The 27,717-nt window shown below is 38.9% G+C and overlaps 1 protein-coding gene and 1 long non-coding RNA gene across 2 annotated transcripts in view; one reads left to right on the forward strand and one right to left on the reverse strand.

Moving 5' to 3' along the window:
• LOC121012754 (uncharacterized) overlaps positions 1 to 27,717 on the forward strand; it is a 128,663-nt gene that overhangs the window by 16,657 nt on the left and 84,289 nt on the right. Inside the window, exon 2 of the long non-coding RNA XR_005782277.1 lies at positions 17,004 to 17,139. This is a non-coding gene — a long non-coding RNA (uncharacterized LOC121012754). The remainder of the gene's footprint in view (positions 1 to 17,003; positions 17,140 to 27,717) is intronic.
• LOC121012753 (phospholipid-transporting ATPase IB-like) overlaps positions 11,095 to 27,717 on the reverse strand; it is a 219,713-nt gene continuing 203,090 nt past the window's right edge. The window contains 2 exon segments of the mRNA XM_040448069.1: positions 11,095 to 11,497; positions 17,049 to 17,137. Of these exon segments, the coding sequence (XP_040304003.1) occupies positions 11,397 to 11,497; positions 17,049 to 17,137 (190 nt within the window). The 3' untranslated portion in view covers positions 11,095 to 11,396.

Consider the following 27,717-nt stretch of genomic DNA (forward strand, 5'->3'; position numbering starts at 1 on the left):
GGGTAAGACTATGTCCCTGATATCTTGGTATTCTTTACATAAACCTGTGACTGTTTACCCTGAGGTGCTAGAAAGGAAGCATCAGTTACGCCTCTGACAATAGTCTTCGATAGCAGAAAATATAAAAGTCCAACATTATAAGACCTTTTTGATGGCTAGCAAAAATTTGGACTTGAACTTATTTTTTTTTTAATGTTTTTATTTATTTTGAGACAGAGAGAGACAGAGCATGAGCAGGGGAGGGGCAGAGAGACAGGGAGACACAGAATCCGAAGCAGGCTCCAGGCTCTGAGCTGTCAGCACAGAGCCCGATGCAGGGCTCAAACTCATGGACTGTGAGATCATGTCCTGAGGCGAAGTCGGACGCTCAACCAACGGAGCCTCCCAGGTGCCCGTCAATAATATTGAAACGCTCATACATTTCAATGTTAACATAAGGGGCATATGATTCCACTCTTGTCTGATGTATCTATAGATGTGTGTATACGCCCATACACATAAACAGGATCATAATAAACATGCTATTTTGAAGCTTATTTTTGTCCCCCACCTTATAAACTGTGAATATTTTCTCATTTGGGTAAATACTCTTTTACAACAGGATTTTAAATGGTTTCTGGGTATTTAAAATAAGATTTTAATGAAATTATATGTAATTTTTAAACATTTAAAAAATTAATATCTTAGTTAATATACAGTACAATATTGATTTCTGAAGTAGAATTCAGTGGTACATCACTTAAATAAAACACCCAGTGCTCATCACAAGTGTCCTTAATATCCGTCACCCATCTAGCCCATCTCCCCCCCAACCACTACCTCCCTCCATCAACCCTCAGTTTGTTCTCTATCATGAAGAGTCTCTTGTGGTTTGTTTCCATTTATTTCTCCCTCTTCCCATATATTCACCTGTTTTGTTTTTTAAACTCCACATATGAGTGAAATCATATATTTGTCTTTCTCTGATGGACTTATTTTGCTTAGCACAATACATTCTGGCTCTATCCATGTTGTTACAAATGGCAAGACTTCATCTATTTTGATGGCAGAGTGGTATGCTATTCTATATGTATACAACTTTTTTTCTGAACTAACTGGTTTATTTATTTAAAAAATTTTTAATTTATTTAAATTCAAGTTAACATACAGTGTAGTCTTGGCTTCTGCAATAGAACCCAGTCATTGATCGTTACAAATAACATCCAGTACTCACCCCAACAAGTGCACTCCTTAATGCACATCGTCCATATAGCCCTCCCCCCCCCCCACCTACCACACCTCCAGCAGCCCTCAATTTGTTCTCTGTATTTGGAGTCTCTGATGGTTGGCCCTCTCTGTTTTTATCTTATTTTTCCTTCCTTTCCTTTATGTTCATCTGCTTTGTTTCTTAAATTCCACATGAGTGAAATTACACGGTATTTGTTTTTCTCTGCCTGACTTATTTCACGTAGCATAATCTACTCTCGTTCCATCCACCTCATTGAAAATGGCAAGATTTCATTCTTTTTTTTTAACACAAAGTAGTGTTCCATTGTGTTTGTGTGTGTGTGTGTGTGTGTGTGTGTGTTGATTCTTCTTTATCCATTCATCAGTGGACATTTGGCCTCTTTCCATAATTTGGCTTTTGTTGATAGCAATGCTATAAACATTGGGGTGCATGTGCCCCTTCGAATCAGTGTTTTGGTATCCTTCGGATAAATACCTAGTAGTGCAGTTGCCAGGTTGTAGGGTAGTTCTATTTTTCATTTTTTGAGAAACCTCCATACTGTTTTCCAGACTGGCTGAGCCAGTTTGCATGCCCACCAACAGTGCAAAAAGGGTTCCCCTTTTTCCACACCCTCGCCAACATCTGCTGTTTCCTGAGTTGTTAATTTTAGCCATTCTGATAGGTGTGAGGTAGTATCTCACTGTGGTTTTGATTTGTATTTCCCTGATGAGGAGTGATGTTGAGCATCGTTTCATGTGTCTGTCAGCCATCTGGATGTCTTCTTTGGAAAAGTGTCTATTCATGTCTTCTGCCCATTTCTTTACTGGATTATTTGGTTTTTGGATATTGAGTTTAGTAAGTTCTTTATAGATTTTGGATACTAACCCTTTATCCAATATGTCATTTGCACATATCTTGTCTCATTCCATTTGTTGCCTTTTAGTTTTGTTGATTATTTCCTTTGCTGTGCAGAAGCTTTTTATCTTGATGGAGTCCCAGCTGTTCATTTTTGCTTTTGTTTCCCTTGCTTCCAGAGACTTGTCTAGTAAGAATTTGCTGTGGCAAGGTCAAAGAGGTTGCCGCCTGTGTTCTCCTGTAGGATTTTGTCTCACATTTAGGTCTTTCATCCATTTTGAATTTATTTTTGTGTATGTTCTAAGAAAGTGGTCCAGTTTCACTCTTCTGCATGTCACTGTCCAGTGTTCCCAGCACCACTTGTTGAAGAGACTGTCCTCTTCCCATTGGATATTCTTTCCTGCTTTGTTGAAGATTAGTCGGCCATACATTTGTGGGTCCATTTCTGGGTTCTCTGTCTTGTTCAGTTGATCTATGTGTCTGTTTTTGTGCCAGTACCATACTGTCTTGATGATTACAGCTTTGTAATACAGCTTAAGGTTCAGAATTGTGATGCCTACTGCTTTGGTTTTCTTTTCCAGCATTACTTTGGCTATTTGGGGTCTTTTGTGATTCCATACAAATTTTAGGATTGTTTATTCTAGCTCTGTGAAGATGTTGGTGTTATTTTGATAGAGGTTGCATTGAATGCATAGATTGCTTTGGGTAGTATTGACATTTTAACAGTATTCTTTCAATCCATGAGCGTGGAATGTTTTTCCATTTCTTTGTATCTTCCTCAGTGTCTTTTGTAAGCTTTCTGTAGCTTTCAGCATATAGATCTTTTACCTCTTTGGTTAGGTTTATTCCTAGGTATCTTACGGGTTTTGGTGTAATTGTCATGGGATCAATTCCTTGATTTTCCTTATTGGTGTATAGAAATGCAACCGATTTCTGTACACTGATTTTATATCCTGTGACTTTGCTGAATTCACATATCAGCTCTAGAAGTTTTTTGGTGGAGTCTTTTGCATTTTCATGTAGGGTATAATATCTGTGAAAGTGAAAGTTTGACGACTTCTTTGCCAATTTGTATGCCTTTTGTTTATTTTTGTTGTCTGATTGATAGGGCTAGGACTTTCAGTACTATGTTGAACAACAGTGGTGAGAGTGGACATCCCTGTCATGTTCCTGACCTTAGGGGGAAAGGTCTCAGTTTTTCCCCATTGAGAATATTAGCTGAGGGTGTTTTATATATGGCCATTATGAGGTTGAGTAATGTTCTTTTTATCCCTACTTTCTTGAGGGTTTTTATCAAGAAAGAATGCTGTATTTTGTCAAATGCTTTTTCTGCATCTATTGAAAGGATCATATGGTTCTTACCCTTCCTTTTATTAATGTGGTATATCACACTGATTGATTTGCAAATACTGAACTAGCCCTGAAGCCCAGGAATAAATGCCACTTGATCATGGTGGATAATTTTTTTAATGTACTGTTGAATTAGATTTGCTAGTATCTTGTTGAGAATTTTTGCATCCAGCTTCATCAGGGATTTTCGCCTGTAATTCTCCTTTTTTAGTGGGGTCTTTAGTTTTGGAATCAAGGTGATGCTGGCTTCATAGAATGAGTTTGGAAGCTTTCCTTACATTTCTATTTTTTGGAACAGTTTGCTAAGAATAGGTATTAACTCTTCTTTAAATTTCTGAGAGAATTCCCCTGGGAAGCCATCTGGCCCAGGACTCTTGTTTTTTGGGAGTTTTTTGATAACTGATTCCATTTCTTTGCTGGTTAGGGACTATTCAAATTTTCTGTTTCTTCTTGTTTCAGTTTTGGCAGTGTATGAATTTCTAGAATTTGTCCATTTCTTCCAGATTGCCCACTTTGTTGGCATATAATTTTTCATAGTATTATGTTATAATTGTATTTCTTTGGTGTTGATTGTGATCTCTTTTGTTTGTGATTTTATCTATTTGGGTCTTCTCTCTTTTCGATAAGTTTGCCTAGGGGTTTATCAATTTTGCTTATTATTTCAAAAAAACCAGTTTTTAGTTTCATTGATCTGTTCTACTGGGTTTTTTTTTTTTGTTTCTATATCATTTATTTCTACTCTAATCTTTATTATTTCCCTTCTTCTGCTATTTTTTGGACTTCACTGACTGCTCATTTTCTAGCTCCTTTAGGTGTAAGGTTAGATTGTGTATTTGGAACCTTTCTTGCTTCTTGAGATGGGCCTGAACTGCAATGTATTTTCCTCTTAGGACTGCCTTTGCTGCATCTCAAAGGGTTTGGGCTGTTGTGTTTTCATTTTTATTTGCTTCCATGTATTTTTTATTTCTTCTCTAATGACCTATTTAGCCCATTCATTCTTCAGTAGGATGTTCTTTAACCTCCATGTATTTTAGGACTTTCCACATTTTTTCTTGGGTTGGTTTCAAATTTTATAGCGTTTTGATCTGAAAATATGCATGTTGTGATCTTGATCTTTTTGTACCTTTTGAGACTGACTTGTGACCTACTATGTGATCTGTTCTGGAGAATGTTCCATGTGCACTCAAGAAGAATGTGTATTCTGCGTTAGGATAAAATGTTCTGAATATATCCATTGTTAGGTCCATCTGGTCCAGTGTGTCATTAAAAGAGATTGTTTCCTTGTTGATTTTCTACTTAGGTGATCTGTTCAATGTTCTAAGTAGGGTACTAAAGACTCCTATTATGGTTTATTACCAATGAGTTTATGTCACTGATTTCTGTATTTGGGTATCTTCAAGTTGAGGGCATAAATATTTACAATTGTTAGATCTTCTTGATGATAGATCCCTTACTTATGATACAGTGCCACTCTTCATCTCTTGTTACAATATTTGTTTTAAAATCTAGTTTGTCTGATAGAAGTATGACTACTCTGGCTTTCTTTTGACATCCATTAGCATGGTAGATGGTTCTCCATCCCTTCACTTTCAATCTGCAGGTGTCTTTAGGTCTAAAATGAGTCTCTTGTAGGCAGCATATAGATGGCTCTTATTTTTTATCCATTCTGATACCCTTTGTCTTCTGATTGGAGCATTTAGTCCATTTACATTCAGAGTGATTATTAAAGGATATGAATTTAATGCCACATGTTACCTGTAGAGTTGGTGTTTCTGGTGATGTTCTCTGGTCCTTTGTAGTCTTGGTTGCTTTGCTCTTCTTTTTTTTTTTTTTTCCTCAGAGAGTCCCCCTTAAAATTTCTTGCAGGACTGATTTAGTGGTCATGAACTCCTTTAGTTTTTGTTTGTCTGGGAAACTCTTTATCTCTCCTTCTATTCTGAATGATAGCCTTGCTGGATAAAGAATTCTTGGCTGAATATTTTTCTCATTCAGCACATTGAATATTTCCTGCCACACCCTTCTGGCCTGCCAAGTTTCAGTGGACAGGTCTGTTGCTAACCTTAGGTGTCTACCCTTGTAGGTTAAGGACCTTTTGTCTGTAGCTGCTTTCAGAATTGTCTCTTTATCTTTGTATTTGCAAGTTTCACTATGATATGTTGTGGTGTTGACCTGTTTTTGTTGATTTTGAGGGGTTTTCTGTGCCTTTTGGACTTGAATGCCTGTTTCCTTCCCTGGATTAGGGAAAATTCTCAGCTATAATTTGTTCAAATAAACCTTCTTCTTTTTCCCCACTCTTCTTCTTCTGGAACTTCTATGATACAGATATTGTTTCGTTTTATTGAATTACTAGGTTCTCTGAGTCTCCCCTCATGATCTAATGGTTCCCTTTTCCTCTTTTTTTCAGTTTCATTATTTTCCATAGTTTTATCTTCTATCTCACCTGTTCTGTCCTCTGCTTCTTCAATCTTCATTGTGACTGTATCCAGTCAGTTTTGCATCTCAGTTACAACATTTTTTATTTCAACCTGACTAGTTTTTAGGTCTTTGATCTCTGCAGCAAGGGTGTCTCTGGTAGCTTTTATGCTTTTTTTTTTTTTTTCAAGCCCCACTAGTAGTCTTATGACCGTTGTTCTAAATTCTTGTTCAGATATATTGTTTATATCTGTTTTGAGCATGTAGAGACTGTGATTTCTTCTTGGCCTTTCTTTTGGGGAGAATTCCTCTGTCTTGTCGTTTTGTCTGTTTCTGTCTTTTGCGTGTTTTAAAAGCTTGTTATGTGTGCTGCACCTGAGAATACTGCTATATTAAAAAGGGGTCATACATGGTCCAGGTACCTGGTACTTCAGGATGTGTTTCTGGTGTGTGCCGTGTGCAGTCTGCTGTTGCATTTTGGCTGCTCTTTCCCACCGCTCAGTCCTCTGCCGAGCTCCTCCTTGCCTGCAGTGGGGAGTGTTTGGGCCTTTCACTAGGTGTGCTTTGGTTTGTTTGTTAAGATAAGGCTTGCCCCTGCCATGCTGTCTCCCTCCGACCGTGGAGATCCTTTTGCCAGTCTGCAGATTGATTTCCTGGGTGTTCCAAAGGATCTGACCTCACTACAGCTGTGTTTCTGTATTTATATTTAAAGTGCATTTCTCGCCACTGCCGTATTGTTGGATCTTGCTTTCTTGTTGAGTCTGACAATATCTGAGTTTCATTTGGAGTATTTAAACCATATATACTTAATGTAATTATCAGTGTAGGTGGGTTTAAATCCACCAGCTTTCTATTTATTTTTTATTCCTCTTATTTTCCATCCACCCCCACTTTCCCTGCCTTCTTTTTGATTATTTTTAGTATTCCATTTTATCCAATAAAATGTTTCATTAGACATTCCATTTTATTTAAGCTTTTAGTGGTTGTCCTACAATTTATAGTGTACCTCTTTAATTTTCCACAGGCAACGTTTAAATAATATGTCATGTAAGATATAGTGTAGAAACTGTATGGTAATTATCCTTTCCTTTTCTCTCTCCCTTCCTTTGTGCTATTGTTGGCATATGTTTTACTTCTACATATGTTATAAACCCTACAATACATTGTTACTAATTGTGCACTGAATAGAAACAAATTGTTTAATTAGAAAATAAAATTCCTTATGTTTATCCAAGAATTTGCATTTTTGAAGTTTTTCAATTCCTTTGTGTAGATCAGATTTTCCATCCCTTACCATGTTCTTTCTGCCTGAACAACTTCCTTTAAACCTCTTCTGTTAGGTCAGGATTGTTAGTGATAAACTGTCTCAATTTTTGCCTGAAAATGCCTTACCTTCCCCTTTCATCTTGGAGGATATTTTCATTAGCTATAGAATTCAGATTGACAATATTTTTTCTTCTTTCAGCAAATTTCCTTTTGGCTTCTCTGAGAAGTCAATGGTCATCTTCTATTTGCTGTTCCTTTCTTAACTTTATAATGTGTTTTTTTTAACCTTCTGGCTAATTTTGAGACTTTCCTCCTCATCCTTGATTTTCAGCAAATTTATTATGCTTTGTTTGTGTGTGTTTAGCCTGCCATGGGTTGGCTATGCTTCTCAGATCATGCTTGGAAAATTTTCCACCTTTTTTTCTTCAGTGATTTTTTTTTCTGTTACTCTCTCTATCTGCAATTCTAAAAATTGCATGTAAAACTGATATTGTCTTACAGGTAATTGCTCTTTTTCAGTTTTCGTTCAGCCTTTTTCTTTGTGTTTCAGTTTGGATAGTTTCTACTGCTGTGTTCAAGTTTATATATATATATATATATATATATATACACACACACACACACACACACATGTATGTATATACACATATATATGTATATATATGCATATATATAATAGATATATATATATTTGATTCTGCAGTGTCTAATCTACTAAACTTATTCAATAAAATTTTCATATTGTATATTCTTTTCAGCTCTAGAAGTTTCATTTATTTCTTCATTTATGGTTTTAATTTCTTTCCTCATTGTGTTCATGTTATCTTGAAGTCCTTAAACATATTTGTAATAGTTATTTTAAAGTTCTTGTCTGTCAATTCCATTACCTCTGTCAGTTCTGGGACTGCTTCCATTGACTTTTATTTTGGTTACAGATTAGGTTTTCCTGCTTTGAATATCTATTTGAGTATTTTTGACAAGATGTTGGACATTGTTACTATTACACTAAAGTGGATCTGTTTTGTGCTGTTAGAGGGTTTGTTTTTCCTTCCAGGCAGCTAAATTAACTATGGCTCCCCCTAATGATTTGGATGCTTATTTTTAAGCTTTCCTAAGATAAGCTTTGTTAAAGTAAGATTATGGGTCTATAGTAGTTCTTGCTCTAAGTGCTGGCTTAGCCTTACTATTAAGGTATGGCTCTGGGGTCTTTGTGGAATATCTCAAGTATTCATCAAGCCCTTTCTACCCTATTTGGTTGGATATTGAATCCTGTGGAAGTTGTAGGAATTGTTCAGCTTAAATGCCTCTGGTAGCTGTCCTTGCCATCGTCATTGAGTTTCACTCCACATGTATGTAGGTGAGCATCTAGTTTTTCACTCTGTGACATCCCTAAAGAAATATCTACAGCTCTGTGTATAGCTCCTTTCTCAATAGTACTATAACCAGAAAATACCAGCTGCCTCAGCCTCCCCAAATTTTTAGCTTAGTTTCCCCAGTTCACTGAGAGTACTGTGCTTTGCTTGGGTACTACTTTCTTGTACCATGGTCTGGAAAATGCCTCTAGGAAGAAACCCTGGGGAATAGTATGGCTTTTAATTCCTTTGTCTTAGGGATTATATCCCTATGCTGCCCTTTGTCCAATGTCTGAAAATATTTTTCTCATATATTTTTCCAATTTTCTAATGGTTTTAAGTAGGAAGGCATGTCTAGTACATTATGATTGGAAATAGAATTACCCTGTATTATTTTTAAAAATAGCTTTATTGAGATTTAAATCACCAATTCATCCATTTAACGTATAGGATTCAATGGTTTTTTAATATATTCATTTTAATATGGGCAACTACTACTGCAGTCAATTTTAGAACATGCTTATCACCTCAAAAAGAAACCCTGTACCTTTTTGATATTAACCCTTTCCCCTTCATCTTCCCACCGGCACTAAGCAACTACTAATCTCCTTTATATATCTATAGTTTTGCTTATGAACTTCCCAATGGAATATTATATGTGGCCTTTTATGATTGGCTTTTGTTTTTTTTTACTTAGCATAATGTTTTTAAAGTTTATCCATGTTATGCATATATTAGTATTTCATTACTTGTTATGGTACGGACATAGCACATTTTGTTTATCCATTCATGGATAACTTTTTGAGATATTCATTAGATTTTTCTCCCCATGCTTTTCTTGTTGTCTCCATTCCAACAGTTATCAGGCTTTTTGGATTATTTCCTCAGAGGAGTCCTTTGATAGGATAGAAAATAAAGGTTCCACCTTTAAAAATTCTGGTTTTTGCTTTTAAAAACTCACTAAATAGAATGGGTGTGAGAAAGGGGACTTTGAACTACAGGAGGAATTTGAAAGCTATCTGTTCATTCCCTCAACGTGCCCTGGAATGATAATGTGTTCCGGGAGAGGAATGTCTTTGCTGGTGATGTTAGACCACATGTGCAATATTGTGATTTATAAGAAGTATGTGTTTGGTCAAGATGGTCATGTGAACGACCAACATATATTTCTCATATATATTTATTTGGTCTTTGTCCATGGTTCCTGGCCCACAGCAACCAAAACCCTTGGGATTCCCTGAGTGATAAGAGCAATGAGAACGTCTTTTGTTTTATTATTCAGTGTCTTGTCATCAGTTCCTGAAAATGCTTTGGACCCTTAAAGGCGAGATGCTGTCTTTTTATTCCTAATAAATCCCTTTCTATCACAATTCGGTTTATGTTAATGAAGTTACTTTTAGAAAGCACCTAAGAACGGGGCCTGGTTGCCAGGGGACCCAACAATAAATAGAGTCTCACCTACCCCTTTCTGAGGAGGGGGAAGGAGTGGAGTTGAATCAGTTACCAATGGCCAGTAATTTAATCAATCATGCCTTCATGTAATGAAGCCTCCGTATAAACCCAAATGAAAGGTTTTGGAGAACTTCTGGGCTGGTGAACCAGAATGTTTCCATGTGTTAACATGCTGGGCCCAGACTCCACTGAGACAGAAACTGCTTTGTTTGGGACCTTGCCCTGTGTATTTCTTCATCTGGCTGTTGAATCATATTCTTTCATATTATTTAATATCCTTTGTAATAAATTGGTAATCTAATGAGTAGATGGGTATTCTGAGTTCTATGAACTGCTCTAGCTAATTAATTGAACCCAAGAAGGGTGTCATGGGAACCTTTGATTTATAACCAGTTGGTTAGAAACACGGGTGATATTCTGGACTTGGGATTGGCATCTGAAGTGTGTATGTGTAGGGAGGGGCAGTCTTGTGGGGCCGAGTCCTTAACTTGTGGGATCCGATGCCATGTTCCAGGTAGATAGTGTCAGAATTGAGTTGAATTATAGGACACCTGGCTGGTATCTGAGAATTCTTTGGATGTATAGGGAAAAAAGCTGTCCCACATCTCAGAATTAGTGACCCAGAATCATTAACAGGCGTGGGATTTCCAGCCTCCTCGAGGGTTTCAGTTTCCCATACCTGGCTCAAAAGCCTCATAAAGTGACCAAAATAAACCATTTGTTTCAGTGGTGACCTGTGTGGGAAGACAACAGAAGAACAGAGGGGTGTCCCGATGCTGTGCACTGTATGAAACCCTGGAAAGTTGGTAGACGCCTGAGGCACAGTCCCAAGAATGATTGTGGTTGAATTTTCTACTAAGTCCTAATGTAATGGACATTACATTCAGTGTACAGAAAATGGGATATGTTGTTTCCTGCCCACTGATTTTGAAGCCTGAGATTAGGGTATTTTCCACCTATTTGAATTCATTGAAATCAAGAGTACCGTGCAGATATTGTACAAGTAAAATATGATTCAAAGTGACAGGACATCCTACTTAGAAAAATATTTTATATTCTGCCTTTATACGCTCCACCTTAGTCTGTGAGTTTTCAAAGTACAGAGTTTGTGGGTGACTCGTTTGCAGTTAAGTAAGGGAGGCTTATTCATCATGACATTCTTTACCTTTTCTCCCAAAACAACTTATACCAGAGCTTAAGTTTTGGTGAAACAGAATGCTTTTAATTTTATACTTCAGACTGAACTGATTATCTCACAACCACAAAAAAGTAAACAAGTTAGGTGAAACATTGAACGCAAATTTTAAAAAAAAGCAAATAGGCTTCCCCCATTATTTATATCCAAGGATTGTGACTCCGTCGATACATAAATAACAAATTGGCCAGAGCCACAAGAAATGAGCATTTGGGGGTGTTGGCACGTTCTACGGTCTCGGGGAAGGACATGAGAACACAGGATGTGGTCCAAACCTCGCTCGTAGCTGGACTCAGAAGAGATCGGACTATAAGCTCTTACTGGTTTTGATTTTAGTAGCGTCATAAGAACGGACGAGTTCTTCCTGAGTAATCACACCTTGTTCTAGCTGAGAAAATGCGTACCCACCTGAAAGAGTAAAGCACAGAGGAATCTGTTAGGAGCACTAACAGGGAACATTCTGTTGACAGAAAGCAAGACTCCTACCAGACTGGGCCTCATCGGCCACATCAGCCAGGCCCGTGACGGAGGCGGGAAAAGTGGTGAGGTGATGAGGGATGGTAATGGAGCGGCTTGCAAATTTGGCTGTATTAACATACCCACTCCTGGGGCCACAACTGAAAGAAGGAAAGTGATTTATGTCCACGTGGCACTGGATTAACTGAAATTGCTCCCGCGTGGAAGGAAAGACAGGTGGTCCCAGCCTTCCCTGCACAGTGTAAGCGCCTGGGAGCTGGTGAAATCCCAGGATCCGGCACCGACACCGGACCAGTGCTTCTCAAGTGTGCACCAGAATTCCCGTGGTGACCACTGGCCCCACGTCCAGAGCGTCTGGTTTCACGAGTCTGCCTCGGGGCTCAAGAACTGATCCTTCTGACAACTGCCCAGCCAAAGTGCCTGCCTCGGGCCTAAGTGCCAGGCATGGAGCATCACCGTTTGGGCCGATTTAACCACAAGCTGTGGGTGGACACTGTTACCAGTAGCTTCCAACCCCTGGGGGTTTCCTTCCTCCTCTTTCCTTCCCGCTCGAACTCCATCACAACCTCAAGGTGGAAGTTTGCCCTTTTTTTTTTTTTTTTTCTGTTTTCCCCTGTTTTTATTCTTGACCTGAGACTTCCAGAGAGCAGGAGGATCTGAAAAGAATGCTTCAGATTTGGCCTGAAAGTATATTTCTGCTTGCTTCTGACAAGACTCGTATACAGAGAGGACCTTTTGTGAGCTGAAGTGGCCGCATTACCCCATTCAAAGCTCCGGGTGGTGTTTTAGAATTTTCTTTTGTACGCTAGTGATCTGTGGTGATTTTTTGGACTCATTCTAAACATTTAAACCTAATTTTCCTAAAAAAGGTCCCCCAAACTATATAAAGATCTGGCCTCAGAGAAGCAGGATCTGCTGCTACACCAGAGTCAAATGGTGTCTTTTTGGAAACTGGGCCTGGTTTTCCTTTCAGCAGTGTCCCCAGGGAGGAGTGAGGGCTGAAGAGGGACAGCAGGCACCATGACCCTCCACCTGCCCAGCCCGCACCCCTCAGCTTGACAGAGATGCGCCATGAGGTCAGCAGCTCAGTCTGACGAACCTTTACCTTCTGTTGGCATCCAAATGGGGAGCTCAGAGGAAGCCTCCAGCTCTTGGCGTCTCCCACTTTTGTCCGTCCTGACAGACGGAAAGTAACAGCGGGGCCCTGGGGAAAGCCCTGGATGGACCCCACTCCTGAGCTTCCCCTGGCTGGCTTCCCAGTGCACCTGCTTCCTAGATGCTCAGCCACAGCCCGAGTCCAAGCATAGAGGACGGGATGTAGAGGTGAAGGATGAGGGGATTTTCAAGCAGCCAGAATCCAGGGGATGAGGGATAGAGGAAGGGTGGGTAGAGGTGAAGCATGAGGGAATTTTCAAGTCATTTTTTTCTTCACCTGGTAAAACGTTTAGCAGATTTCAGAGTCGACCGTGTCATTTCTCATTATTTTGGCATAATTGTCTTGTTTAATGCACTTCATTAGAAATTGAGGAGTCTGATCAAATCTTAAAGCCAGAATTTTCTGGCTCAAGAAAGAGTTGTTAATGGCAATTAACAAAGAACTTCCCCCTCTATTTCTTATTTGAGGAGCTCAGAGCACTTTACAAATTCAAGCTAATATTAATAAATAATATTTTGGTGTACAGCAGAAAAATATACAGGACCCCCAAACCCACAAACTGCCTGAGGGACTTCAAGCAATAAAAGATAATGTTGCAGAAAAAACACCTTAGAAGCTCTTATAATCCTGTAAGATTTCTAACCTTTCAATAACATTCTCTGTTTTAATATTTTTAAAAAGTGGGTCATGAAAATACAATGTTTTTAAAAGTAACTGAAATATATTTTTCTGTTTCTCATATACATTCAGTCAGTGATATTTTCAGGACATTCATATTGGTTTTGTAGTGGTTTTAGGACAGTGTGATTACTGCGTAAAACACTTACCCGTCTATTTGAGTCCAGATACACGTGTCCGTTAACACTCCATACTACCTATCATGACCCCAGTAGCATGAAATGCCAAAAAGGTAGAGACAGTGCTGCTCAGGGACTGTAACTAATATGCCTAGAGTCCCACAGCAAGTCACGAGGCAGAACTGGGATATAGCTGCCCATCTGTCTGGTTTCTGTGTCTCTTCTCTGGAGCTCGACAATGTGGCACTTTGGAGTGAGACAGACTGAGGCTCCAATCTGGCTTCTACCCATTTCTAGAGATAGAATCTAAGGCAAGGGACAAATTTGCCGAACCATTTCCTTCTCTGCAAAGTGAGGATTCATCCACTTAACCTGCCATTCAACAAGGATTTAATAACTGTCTCCACATGGTGGCTCCAAATATTCAGTGCAGTGAAGCCCGAGTATTTAACAGTGGCCCAAATCACAGTTTTATGTGCTCCATAAATATGGGTTCCATTTTGGCCATATTTATAGTTGACGTCAGACAGATGGAAGAAGGAATGGCTATTTGTTAATTCTGCTTGGAGACTCTTCATTAGTCAATTAGTCCATTCATTCAATGAGATTTGTATAGTGTGTCTACTATGTACATGCATTCTTGGAATGAGTTAGTAAAGCAAAAATCCTTCTTGTTATGGAGCTTACCTTCTAGCAATAGAGATACATAAATAGGTACATAATAAGCACATAACATAAAGTTAATCATATGGTACCCAAGAATGTACTAAAGAGCTGTGGACATCAGAAAAAGTACTTGGACAAAAACTTGAAGGAAGTGAGAGAATGAGTGACACAGATAACATGAGGGATTTGCTTTCTAGGCATAAGTGTTGGCCAGTTCAAAGGCCCTGAGGCGAGAGCATTCCTGATACATTGTGAGAAGAGCACAGAGGATGGAGTGGAATGAAGGAGGAAGAAGATTAGATGACACTAGGAAAGTAACGGGGTCCAGACCGAGTAGGTCTTTTTTGACGTTGAATCTGATAGCCATTGCGGGATTTCAAGCAGAAAACTGATGTGCTTGTGCTGACGTAATTTTAAATGCGTCGCTTCGGCTACCGTGTAAGAGTCACGGGTAGAAGCAGGAGATGGGTTAAGAGGTTGTTGAGGTAGTGCCGGTGGGTGATGGTGGTCCAGACCCGGGTGCCAACGGGGGTGTGCGTGGCAAGCGGTCGGTCTCTGAGCACAGTGTGACGGCAGAGCCATCCGCTACGTTAGAGGAATTAAGAACGACTGAAAGGATCGTGGCCCGAACAGTTGGAAGCATGCGGTTGTCTTCAAGCGAAGGCGGCAGATGGGGCCGGCTGGGAGGGAGAGGAAGCCAGGGGCGGTTTTGGACATCACCGGTGGCCTTGACTGGAGGCGTGTCAGTGGCGTGGTAGGAGTGAAGGCTTACTGGAGCGGGTTCAAGGGAGACTGGGAGGAGGGGATTTGGAGACCCCGGGGACAAACGATTTGATCCAGAGCCATTGCTGCAAAGGAGTGCGACGGAATGAGGCGCACTCTAGTGGGTGACGTGGGGTCCAGAGGAGGTTCTGCTTTGTGAGACCACCTTTTGGAGGCTGGTGAGAACGATCTAACGGAGGAGCGTGGGAAAGTGGTGACGTAGAAGGTAAATGAAGGAGCAGCTGGAGCAGACGGAGTCAGAGGCAGGCGCACGGGAGGGAGAGCCAGTGTGTGCAAACAAGCGGGAAGGCAGAGCACCTGGCAGGTGAGGTGGTGGCGGGAACCCCCGCAGGTTCATTTCTGGTGCGTTTTTCTCAGGGATGGAGAAGTCAAGGCCATCAGTTGGGAAAGAGGACGGGAGGGATGTCACCCAAATTTTTAAGACATCTGCCATCCTTTGTTTTCTTGTCCTCGTTCATTTTTTTCTTTTTCTTTTTTTTACCTTTGGTTCCCTTTCAGCTGCTGTTTCCTAAGTGTCTCTAGGGTGAGGGGAAGGCAAAGTGGTGGGCACAGGACAGGAAGAGGAAGTAATGCGTGTGTGTGCAAAAGAGAAATAGCAGCCAATCCAGAGACACACAAATCTGTGATATAAAAAACAGACAATAAGGGGCACATGGGTGGCTCGGTCTGATAAGCGTCCAGCTCTTGGTTTCGGCTCAGGTCATGATCTCTCGGTTCGTGGGATCGAGTCCCACATCAGGCTCTGTGCTGATAGTGCAGAGTCTGCTTGGGATTCTCTCTCTCCCTCTGTCTCTGCCCCTACGCTGCTGATGTTCTGTTTCTCTATGTCTCTCTCTCTCTCTCTCAAAATAAACAAGCTTAAAAAAATAGACAATAGAATTTTAAAATCCTACAACTTTCAACAAATACGTTGGTCGGAAAGGAGGGACAGTTAGTCTCCACAAACACCACATGTTCCTTTATTGGTATCGCCTTTTTGTTTGACTTGTTCTCAGGATCGTACTCAGCACTCACATTACCAGACATGAGTCACATGGGACCTAAACATTTCATCTAGGCACTTCTTGGACACATTTCTTTTTGAAGGAAGGGAAAATGAAATAACTTTTAAAGGTTTTCATGCCCAATGTGGGCTATGTTAACATCACACCCCCAATAAGGGTATGTAATTTTTCTAAGGGTATAAATTATTTGGAGCCAAGTACTACTTTTCCATTTAAAATGGTAGGCTGGAGGGGCGCCTGGGTGGCGCAGTCGGTTAAGCGTCCGACTTCAGCCAGGTCATGATCTCGCGGTCCGTGAGTTTGAGCCCTGCGTCGGGCTCTGGGCTGATGGCTCAGAGCCTGGAGCCTGTTTCCCATTCTGTGTCTCCCTCTCTCTCTGCCCCTCCCCCGTTCATGCTCTGTCTCTCTCTGTCCCAAAAATAAATAAACGTTGAAAAAAAAATTCTTAAAATGGTAGGCTGGAAATCTGTCAGAAGATCTTGAAAACGTGAGGATGTTAGATTTAAGGATGTTATCATTGAGTGGGAGACTGGGAATTACTCTTTCAGACCACACTTGTTTTAGGCCAAGAACATTAATTTCATGAATCCAATGGAGCCCTCCTTCTGTATGAGAACTACCTTACCTTTTAAAAAATATGTAATACTACAGGTAGTTTCCTTTTTAAAAAAAATTGTAGTAAAACACATGTAACGTAACACTTACCGTCTTAATGAGGTTTAAGTGTACAATCCAGGGGCAGTAAGTACATTCACAGTGCTGTGGAACCATCACCAGCATCTGTCTACGGACCTCTTTCCACCTTCCCAAACTGAAACTCCACACCCATTAAACACTGAGTCCCCATTCTCCCATCCCCGGGCCCCTGTTAACCCCCAGTCTCCTTTCTGTCTCTGTGGGTTTGAGAACTCTAAGCACCTCATAGCAGTGGGGCCATACGCTACTTGTCTTTTTGGGTCTGGCTCCTTTCACTTGGCATAATCTCATCGAGAAGCACCTGATGTTGAATTACTCCTCCTCCTCGTCCGTAGGTGGAGTCTCAGCTTTGCGGCCTGCTTTACGGCACCGATACTCACGTGGGGCGCTTTGATCAACAGATTCATCCTGGAAGACCACCTTGTGCAGCTGGCTGGACAGAGGCCGTTGGAGGTGTTCTGTCTTCACGCTGTGAGTAAACCAATCATAACCTGGCTTTAGTTCATCGGAAAGTGAAACAGGACAAAACAAAACAAGTGACGAGGTAAAAGAAAAGAGCCTTCCTCACGTTTCAGAGGGTGTTCATATAGTTCAACTGAAGTTGAAAATTGATACTATCCAGACACTCAACTAGGTGCTTCTTCTAAAATAGGGTTGTGCTTGTGAACGTTTCTTTATTACACGGCGCTCCTAACTGTCCTTCACTGGTAGTTGAACTGAACGACCAATGTCTGGTCAGTCTTCTGGCCTCCCAGAGCACCTTAGAGATTTTATAATGTGTATTTTAAAAATCTTTGTCTCAACTTCCTGTTCTAATGGCAAAGCCGTAACTTACGCCGGGTCAAGACTCTGAACCATGTCTGTTGGGAAGGGTCAACTCTAGCAAAAGAGCTACCTTCTCCAGTTCCCAAGGCTTCTTGTGACACTACACCGGAAGCCCAAGTTCAGTACTTTCTAAATTCCACAGAGTGGGTAAGCATAGCGGCATAATTAGAGAAGTCCATGGTTTTTTCTTTTTTTTTTTTTTTTTTCCTCTAGAAGCTGAAAGATGGGGTTAAAAAAATACCCAGGCGGCCTAACCTAATCTGCTTTCTCACTCCTAAGATGTCACTAGGCCATACTGGGGCCTTCTGCTGTTTTGGGATTTACCATGTATCCTGACATTTGCAGGGACTTGAGGGGCTCACACCCTGGGTGATAAACTGTAGCTGCTTTCGACAGGACAGCCGTAAGGGCACTCTGGTACCGTGTCCTCCTGCGGGAAGAGGGTCTTCCCTAGAACCAGCTTCCCCTTTGTGGCTCAGAGGAAGGTTTCGAGGGATACCTGAAGAAGCAGCTCCTGGGGCGGTGCGGCTCAAAGGTTATTGCACGACAGGGGTGGCCTTTGGAATAGTTGGCTACTGGCTTCCCCCTCTGAATTCCCCTCTAGAAAGAAGGCTACCCACTGATAATGTCCTGAACCAGATTTTTTTTTTAACTTAAAAAAAAAAAATAGGATTTTACTTTTGCTCATATGTTTAGGAGCTGAAGAGCATTTGGCTCTGGGCTTTCCAGAATCCATTTACTCATTTGCATTCCCTCCTCTCCGTCTCTCTCCTCTCTCTCCTCTCCTCCCTTTTCCTTTCCCTCTCTGTCTATGCTAAATTTGACACAAATAAAACATTTACATGGTTAAAAATTGGAAGAGAAAATATGAAAAGTAGAGAATAAACATTGTTTTCCTTTCCCCATCTTCCTGGTTCCTCACTGGTAATCTGTTCTTGACTGGTAATCGCTCGAAGTGCTTTCTTAGCTAATTTTGCAGAGGTGCTTTCTAAGAAAAAGTGCTCATATATTATTATCCCTGCCCTTTGCACTGAAGGTTGAATATTGTACACGGCGTCTGACATTTGACTTTTTCGGCTAATACATCCTGGAATCGTTTGCATCTCAGTACCCAGGGAGCTCCCTAACTCCTTTTCACAGCTAGAGAGTATGTTAGCATGACAATGTGCCACAGGTATGGTTGTTCCTAAGTGTTTGCTGTTCCAAATACTGTGGTGGTCCCTACCACTGGGACCTATGTGAGTATTTTGAGGATGGGAGGGAATGGTATGTTCCCAGAAATGGAATTACCGAGTCAAAGACCATATGCAATTATATTTCTGATAGATATTGCCAAAGTAACTGCCATAATTCTTTACTTTCCCAGACTTTCACTAACCAAGGGTGGCCAATGATGATGGATGAAAAATATCCTTCCTGTGTACTTAGGATTTTCATTTCTTATTATGAGTAAAGTTGAGAATATTTTTTTTTTGAATTTTTTTTTTCAACGTTTATTTATTTTTGGGACAGAGAGAGACAGAGCATGAACGGGGGAGGGGCAGAGAGAGAGGGAGACACAGAATGGGAAACAGGCTCCAGGCTCTGAGCCATCAGCCCAGAGCCCGACGCGGGGCTCAAACTCACGGACCGCGAGATCGTGACCTGGCTGAAGTCGGACGCTTAACCGACTGCGCCACCCAGGCGCCCCGAGAATATTTTAATGAGTTAAGAATCTTTAGTGTTTCCTTTTATTTCCTTTTCTGTGAACTGTACTTTGCTTATTTTTCTATTGCTTGGGGGTAGTTGACCTTACTGATTTCTAGAAACAAGTTATCTATTGGGGAGGTTAGCCCTATGTTATGTGAGCTTTCTTTTTGCACATTTATATCGTGTTTATCGTTTTGGTTTGGTTTCTTACTGAGATTGATTTTGCATGTGATAAAATGCACAGATCTTAAAAGTACAGTGTAATGAATTTTAACAAAGGTATTTACCTAGGTATCAATCTCCCAGATCTATTTTTTATATCAGTACTATACTGTTTTGATTGCTATAGCAATATATATATTAGCTTTAGAAGAGAATGTAATATAGTGTAATAGCTTTGTAATACAGTTTGAAATAAAAAAGTGTGATGCCTCCAGCTTTGTTCTTTCCTAAGATTGCTTTGGTTATGTGGGGTTTCATGCAAAGTTTAGGATTTTTTTCTATTTATTTTTTTCTATTTATTTTTTATTTTTTTCTATTACAACATCATTAGAATTTTGATAGGGAGTGCCTTCAGTCTATAGATGACATTGGGTAGTATGCACATTTTAATGTTAACTCTTCTGATCCATGAATGCAGGAGATCTTTCCATTTATTTGTGCCCCCTTTAATTTCTTTCATCAGTGTGTTACAGCTTTTGTTATTTAGGTCTTTCACTTCCTTGGTAAATTTTTCCTATGTATTTTATTGTTTTTGATGCAGTTGTAAATGGGATTGTCTTCTTTATTTTCAGATAGTTTACTGTTAGTGCATAGAAATGCAGCTGATTTTTGCATGTTGGTTTTATATCCTGCAACTTTCCTGAATTTGTTTATTCTAACAGTATTTTGGTGGATTCTTAAGGATTTTCTATCTGCAAGCTCATATCATCAGCAAATAGAGATAATTTTACCTCTTCCTTTCCAATTTGCATGCTTTTTTTTTTTCTTGCCTAATTGCTCTGTCTAGGACTTTCAGTGCAGTATTGAATAGGAGTGGTGAGAGTAGGCACCTTTGCCTTTTTTTGTGATTTTAGAGGAAAAGTTTTCAACCTTTTACGACGGAGTGTGATGTTATGTGTGGGTTTGTCATATATGGCTTTTATTCTGTTGAGGTGTGTTTCTTCTATACCCAGTCTGTTGAGAGCTTTTATCGTGAGAAAATGTTGAATTTTGTCAAGTACTTTCTCTGCATCTATTGAAACAACCATGATTTTTGTCTTTTATTCTATTACTGTGGTATGTCACACTTACTGATTTGTGGATGTTGAACCATTTTTGCATTCCCAGAATAAATCCCACTTGATCATGATACGTGGTCATTTTAACGTACTATTGAATTTAGGTTAGCTAGTATGTATTGAAAATTTTTGCATTTATATTCCACAGGGATATTGGCCTGTAGTTCTCTTGTAGTATCCTTACCTGGCTTTGGTATCAGGGTAATGCTGGCCTGGTAAAAGGAGTTTGGAAGTGCTCCTTCCGCTTCTATTTTTTGGAAGAGTTTGAAAGGGATTGGTAAATGTTCTGTAGATTTCACCAATGAAGCCATCTAGTCCTGGACTTTTATTTGTGGGAGGTGTGTCATTACTGATTGAATTGCCTTGTTTGGGTCTATTCACATTTTCTCCATTTTTTAAAAGTGAGATATAATTGACTTATAACGTTTCATTTCAAGTGTACAACATAATGATATGTATAATCACCACAAGTCTAGTTAGCATCCATCACCATGCATAGGTACAATTGTTTTTTTCTAGTGATGAGGACTTTTAAGCTCTCTCTTAGTATTTTTTTTTAATTTTTTTTTTCAACGTTTTTTATTTATTTTTTTGGGACAGAGAGAGACAGAGCATGAACGGGGGAGGGGCAGAGAGAGAGGGAGACACAGAATTGGAAACAGGCTCCAGGCTCCGAGCCATCAGCCCAGAGCCTGACGCGGGGCTCGAACTCACGGACCGCGAGATCGTGACCTGGCTGAAGTCGGACGCTTAACCGACTGCGCCACCCAGGCGCCCCTCTCTTAGTATTTTTAAATATACAAAATAGTAATATTAACTGTAGTCACCATGCTTTACATTACATCCCCATGACTTACTTATTTTATAACTGGAAGTTTTCACCAATTGCACTCTTCATCAATTTCACCTTACCCCATCACCACCTCTGGCAACCACCAATCTGTTCTCTATATCTGTGAGTTTGGTGTTTTGTTTTGTTTAGATTCTACATATAAGTAGAATTTTTGTCTTTCTCTATCTGACTTATTTCATTTAACATAATGCCCTCGGGGTCCATCCGTGTTGTCACTAACAGCAGAATTTCCTTGTTTATTATAATGGAATAGTTTTCCATTTTATATATATATATATATATATACACACACACATACTACATTTTCTTTATTCATCCACTGATGGGCATTTAGGTTGTTTCACTATATTGGCTATTGTAAATAATGCCATAGTGAACATGGAGGGGGGTGTGCAGACATTTCTTTAACATAGTGATTTTGTTTCCAGAAGTGGAATTTCTGAATCATATGGTATATCTAATTTTAATTTTAACTGTTTTCCATAGTGGCTATACTAATTTTCATTCCCAACAACACTGCATAAGGGTTTCCTTTTTTCCACATTCTGCCAACACTTGTTATTTCTTGCCTTTTTGATAATAGCTGTTCTAATAGCTGTGAGGTGATATATCATTGTAGTTTTGATTTGCATTTCCCTGATGATTACTGATGTTGAGCACCTTTCCATGTACCTTTGGTCATCTGTATGTCTTTGGGAAAATGTCTGTTCATATCTTCTGATAGTTTTTAATTGGATCGATCGGGGTTTTGCTATTGAGTTGTAGGAGTTCTTTATATATTTTGGATATTACTCCTTTATCAGATATGATTTGCAAATATTTTCTCCCATTCTGTAGATTGCCTTTTCATTTTGTTGATGGTTTCCTTTGCTGTACGGAAGCTTTCTTGTTTGATATAGTCCTACTTGTTTATTTTTCTTATTGTTGCCTTTGTTTTGGGGGTCAAATAAAAAAAATCACTAACACCAATCAAGGAGCATACGTTCTGTGTTTTATTCTAAGAGTTTCAGGGTTTTAGGTCTTACATTCAATCTTTAATCCATTTTGAGTTAGTTTTTGTGTATGGTGCAGATAGTGGTCCAGTTTCATTCTTTTGCATGTTATTGTCGTTTTTCCAACACGTTTATTGAAGATAAACTTTGTATATTTTTGGTGCCTATGTTGTAAACTAACTGACCACATACGTACAGGGTATTTCTAGATACAAATTTCTAGATTCAACTTTTTGGATTGTTTGTTCTAATTCTGTAAAAAATGCCATTGGAATTTTGCTAAGGATTGCCTTGAATCTGTAGTTTGCTTTAAGTAGTGTGCACATTTTAACAATATTCTTCTAATCCATAACCACAGAATATTTTTCCATTTGCTGGTGTCATCTTCAGTTTCTTTCATCAGTGTCTTAGAGTTTTCAGTTTGTAGTTTCTGTGTCTCCCTCTCTCTCTGCTCGTGCTCTGTCTCTCTTTCTGTCTCTCAAAAGTAAATAAACACTGAAAAAATTAAAAAAAAAAAAGAAACACAACTGGTTTTTGTATATTGATTTTGTATCCTGTGATACAGATTACTGCATTTGCTTATTCCAGCAGGTTTTTTGATGGAGTATTTAAGGTTTTCTGTATATAATATCATGTCATCTGCATATAGTGACAATTTTACTTCTTCCTTTCCAATTTGAATGAACTCCCTCCCCCACTTTTGTTTTGCTTAATTGCTTTGGTTAGGACGTACAATATTATATTGAATAAAAGTGGCAAGAGTGGACTTCCTTATCCTATTCCTGATCTTGGAGGAAATGGTTTCAGTTTTTCACTGTTGATTATGATGTTAGCTGTGAGCTTGTTATATGTTGAGACCTTGTCATATGTTGTCATAGCTGTGGCCTTTATTATGTTAAGGTACATCCCTCTATACCCAGTTTGTTGAGAGTTTTTATAATGAAAGGATGTTGAATTTCATCAAGTGCTTTTTCTAGATCTATTAAGGTAATCATGATTTTTATCCTTCATTTTGTTAATGTGGTGTATCTCACTGATTAATTTGTGGATGTTGAACCATTATTGCACCCTTGAAATGAATCCCACTTGATCATGGCATATCATCCTTTTAAGTTATTGTTGAATTTGGTTTGCTAATATTTTGTTGAGGATTTTGTATCTATGTTCATCAGGGATCTTGGCCTATAATTTTTGTTTCTTGTACTGTCCTTCTGTGGTTTGGTATCAGGGTAAGTGCTGATCTTGTAAAATGAGTTTAGAAGTGTTCTCTTTTCTTCTATTTTTTGGATGAGTTTGATAAGGATTAGTATTAATTCTTCTTTAAATGTTGGGTAGAATTTACCAGTGAAACCTGGTCGTGGACTTTTGTTTATTGGGAGGTCTTTGATTACTGATTCAATTTTCTTACTGGTAATTGGTTTGCTCATATTTTCTATTTCTTCATGATTCATCTTGGTAGACTGTGTTTGTTTCTAAGAATTTATCCATTTCTTTCAGGTTGTCCAATTGTTGGTGTATAATTGTTCATAGTAGTGTTTTATGGTCCTCTGTATATCTGTGGGATCAATTGTAATGTCTGTCTTTTCTTTTTTTTTTTTAATTTATTTTTTTTTCAATACGACCTTAACTTTAAAAAGCCTCAGGGTACAAATACAATAAAGTCATTCATTAAAATATTTAAAACTGATGGCAACATAATAACAGTTGTATTCCATACTGCTTTTTCGTCTTGGCAGGACAACTAATAAGACAGGGTTTGGGTTTTTTTTTTTTTTCTTTCTCAAATTTTTATTTAAATTCCAGTTAGTTAACATACAGTGTAATGTTAGTTTCAGGTGTAGAATTTCTGATTTATTTGAGTTTTCTCTCTTTTTCTTATCATGAATCTAACCAAAAGTTTTTCTATTTTTTGAAAAACACAGTAGTTAATTGATCTTTTCTATTGTGTTTTTGCTCTATTTCATTTATATCTGCTCTGCTCTTTGTTATTTCCTTCCTTCTGCTAACTTTAGGCTTACTTCTTCTTTTTCTAGTTCCTTAAAGGGTATCATTAGATTGTTTATTTGAGATGTCTTTTGTATCTTAATGTTGGCATTTATTGCAATGAACTTCCCTCTATAGAGCTGCCTTTGCTGCATCGTATAAGTTTTAGTATGTTGTCTTCCCATTTTCATTTGTTTCCAGACATATTTTGATTTCTTTTTTGACCATTGGTTGTTCAATAGTATATTGTTTAATCTCTACAAACTGTGAGTTTTCCAGTTTTCTTCTTGTAATTGATTTCCAGTTTCATAGCATTGTGGCTGGAAAAGGTGCTTGATATGATTTTAGTCTTCTTAAATATCTTAAGACTTGTTTGGGGGCTGAACATATGATCTGTCTTGGAGATTGTTCCATGTGCCTTTGAGAAGAATGTATATACTTTTGCTCTGAGATGGAATGTTCTATGTGTATCTGTCACGTCCATCATCTAACAAGACATTTAAGGTCAATGTTTCCTTGTTGATTTTCTGTCTAGGATATCTATCCATTAATGAAAGTGGGGTATTAGAGTCCCCTGCTATTATTGTATTGCTGTCTATTTCTTCTTTTGGGTTTGTTAATATTTGCTTTATATATTTAGTATTCTTATGCTGGGTGCATAAATATTTACACATATTTTATCCTTTTGTTGGATTAACCCTTTTTTCATTGTGTAATGCCTTTCTTTGTCTCTTGTTTTTATTTTAAAGTCTATTTTGTCTGAGATAAGTATAGCTACCCTAGATTTCTTTTGGTTTCCATTTGCATAGAATATCATTTTCTATCCCTTTGCCTTCAGTCTCTGTGTGTCTTTACATCTGAAGTGAGTCACCTGTAGACAACATATAGATGAGTCTTGTTTTTTTTTAATCCATTAAGCCACTCTATTTCTTTTAATTGGATAATTTAGTCCATTTACATTTAAAGTAATTACTCATAAGTATAGGCATACCTCAGTGGTACTGCAGGTTTGGTTCTAGACTACCATAGTAAAGCTAATATTGCAATAAACCAAGTCAGATGGATTTTTTTGTTTTCCCTGTGCATATAAAAGTCATGTTTATACTATACTGTAGTCTAAGTGTGTCATTGCATTATGCCTTAAAAAATGTACATACCTTAATTAAAAAATAACTTACTGCTGATGACTGCTTACCATCACCTGAACTTTCATCAAGTCATAATCACTGTTGACAGATCACCATAAAAATAATAGTAATGAAAATGTTTGCAATACTGTGCAAATTACCAAAATGTGACATAGAGACATGAAGTAAGCAAATGCTGTCAGAAAAGTGGTGCCGATAGACTTGTGGACACAGGATTGCCACAAAACTTCAATTTGTAAAGAGAAAAGGTGGGGAAGAAAAGCAGTATCTGTCAAGTGCAGTAAAGCAAAGCACAATAAAACAAGATATGCCTGTTTGTAGTTACTGCTTATTTTTGGCTCTTTGTTGTTTTTTGGCTGTTTTGGTTGTGTACTTCTTACCATTTTGTTTGTTGTTTTGAAGGACCGTTGTCCTTCGTTTCTTGCTCTCTTTTTTGTGATTTGATGGTTTTTCTGTAGTGGTATGCTTAGATGCTTTTTTCTTTACTATTTTCTTTGTGTATTTACAATAGTTCTTTGCTCTGTGGTTACCATGAGGCTTACCTAAAATGATTTGTATTTGTAACAGTCTGTTTTAACTTGGTAGCAGTTGAAGTTCAAACGCATTCTAAAAGTCTGAATTTTTACTCTCCCCCCCCTTTGTTTTGTATGTCAATTTTTTCTTGTGTATTTATTAACAAATGATTGTAATTATAGTTATTTTTTACTACTTTCGTCTTTTAACCTTCATATTGATTTATCTATCACCTTTTCAACATTAGATTATTTTGAATTTTACTATATATTTACATTTACCAATCAGATTTATACTTTTCATGGTTTTCTGTTGATTAGTGCCCTATTGTTTCAGCCTTAAAGAAGTCCCTCTAACATGTCTTGTAAGGCCAGGCCCGTGGTGATAAACTCCTTTCTCTTTTGTTTGCTTTGAAAACTCTTTATCTCTCCTTCAGTTCCAGCTTTGTCAGATACAGTCTTCTCGGTTGGTAGCTGTTTTCCCTTCAGCACTTTGAATCTAGCCTGGTACCCTCTCTCGGACAATAAGTATTGTGTCGAAAAATCGGTTGATAGCATTACCTTGTGTGTGACAAGCTTCTTTCCTTTTGTTGCTTTCAAGATTCTTGTGTTTGATTTTTGACAGTTTCATTATAATGTATCTTGGTGAAATCTTCGGGTCATACCTGATGGGGATCTTTCCGCATCATGCACCTGGATGTGTAGACATACACTTTAAAGTCTCTTGGGTAAATACCTAGAAATGGGACTGTTGGGACATGGGATAAGCTTTTCTTTAAACTCATGAGAAATGCCCAGCTGTCCAGACTGTCTTTTTCAACATCTGTACTTGCCCTTCGTCCTTGCCAACGCTTGGGACCATCACTCCTGAGTACTCACCAGGTGCCAAATATGTGGGTCTTGATTAATCACCCCATTCATTTATTTTATATTTGCCCACTTACAGTTTTGATTCTCCCTAAATAAAATAAAAAATGTGTTTGGGCCTCTTTATTCAGGTTACATCACCAGTTGCTTTTGACCCTTTCCATCTTGGTTAACAAAGTACTCCAAATATAGCAGCCATTCAGTATAGTTAAAGACTTATTCTTTGCCTTATACTTCCTGTAGAAATATTCCAGATGCAGAGAAAGCCCACTTAAAACTCCAGGACAGACCAGGCTTCATGGCACTTTTACTCAGAAGAACACCCAGGTTATGTCAGACAATTGGAACGGATCTCTCCCTGGAGATAGTTTAGATACAGAGATAAAAAATATTAGTACACTTTGATTCCTAGCATTTGGTCTATTCTTCTCTCAAGGCCGTCGGGTCAGGACCAGTGGGAAGAAGCAGCAACTGTGGAAGCGAACACTGTAATTTGGTGTCTTCTTCCCAGGCGGTGGGAGGAGGGGAGCGTTTCTAGAAGCAGCCCTGGTCTTTTTCTCTGGCGGTGCCCTCCCCTGACCTCCTGTATCCCCAGCTTCGTCTAGTGGGAAGGACTCAGAGAGAGGAGCTGCTTCCCCTGCACGTCTAAACCTTTCTGCAAGAATCTGCAGGGGAAAGTGGCAGAGATTAGCAGATTCCTTGGCCCAACACAGGTATCTGGGTGTCTGTCCACCAACCACTAGAAGTTAAAATAAAGTCAGCGTGCATAAGCTTGATGCACCATCTGTTAGAATAATAGCAAGGGAGGTTGTGAAAAGGACACACCTTGCTTTGAAAATATGTGTGGTGAAATGGAAATGTGATTTTCCAAAACGAGGCATTAAAAAAAAAAAAAAAAAA

The sequence above is a fragment of the Herpailurus yagouaroundi genome, unplaced genomic scaffold, assembly GCF_014898765.1.
Source record: "Herpailurus yagouaroundi ecotype Mexico unplaced genomic scaffold, PumYag 197, whole genome shotgun sequence".
NCBI classification, from domain to species: domain Eukaryota; kingdom Metazoa; phylum Chordata; class Mammalia; order Carnivora; family Felidae; genus Herpailurus; species Herpailurus yagouaroundi.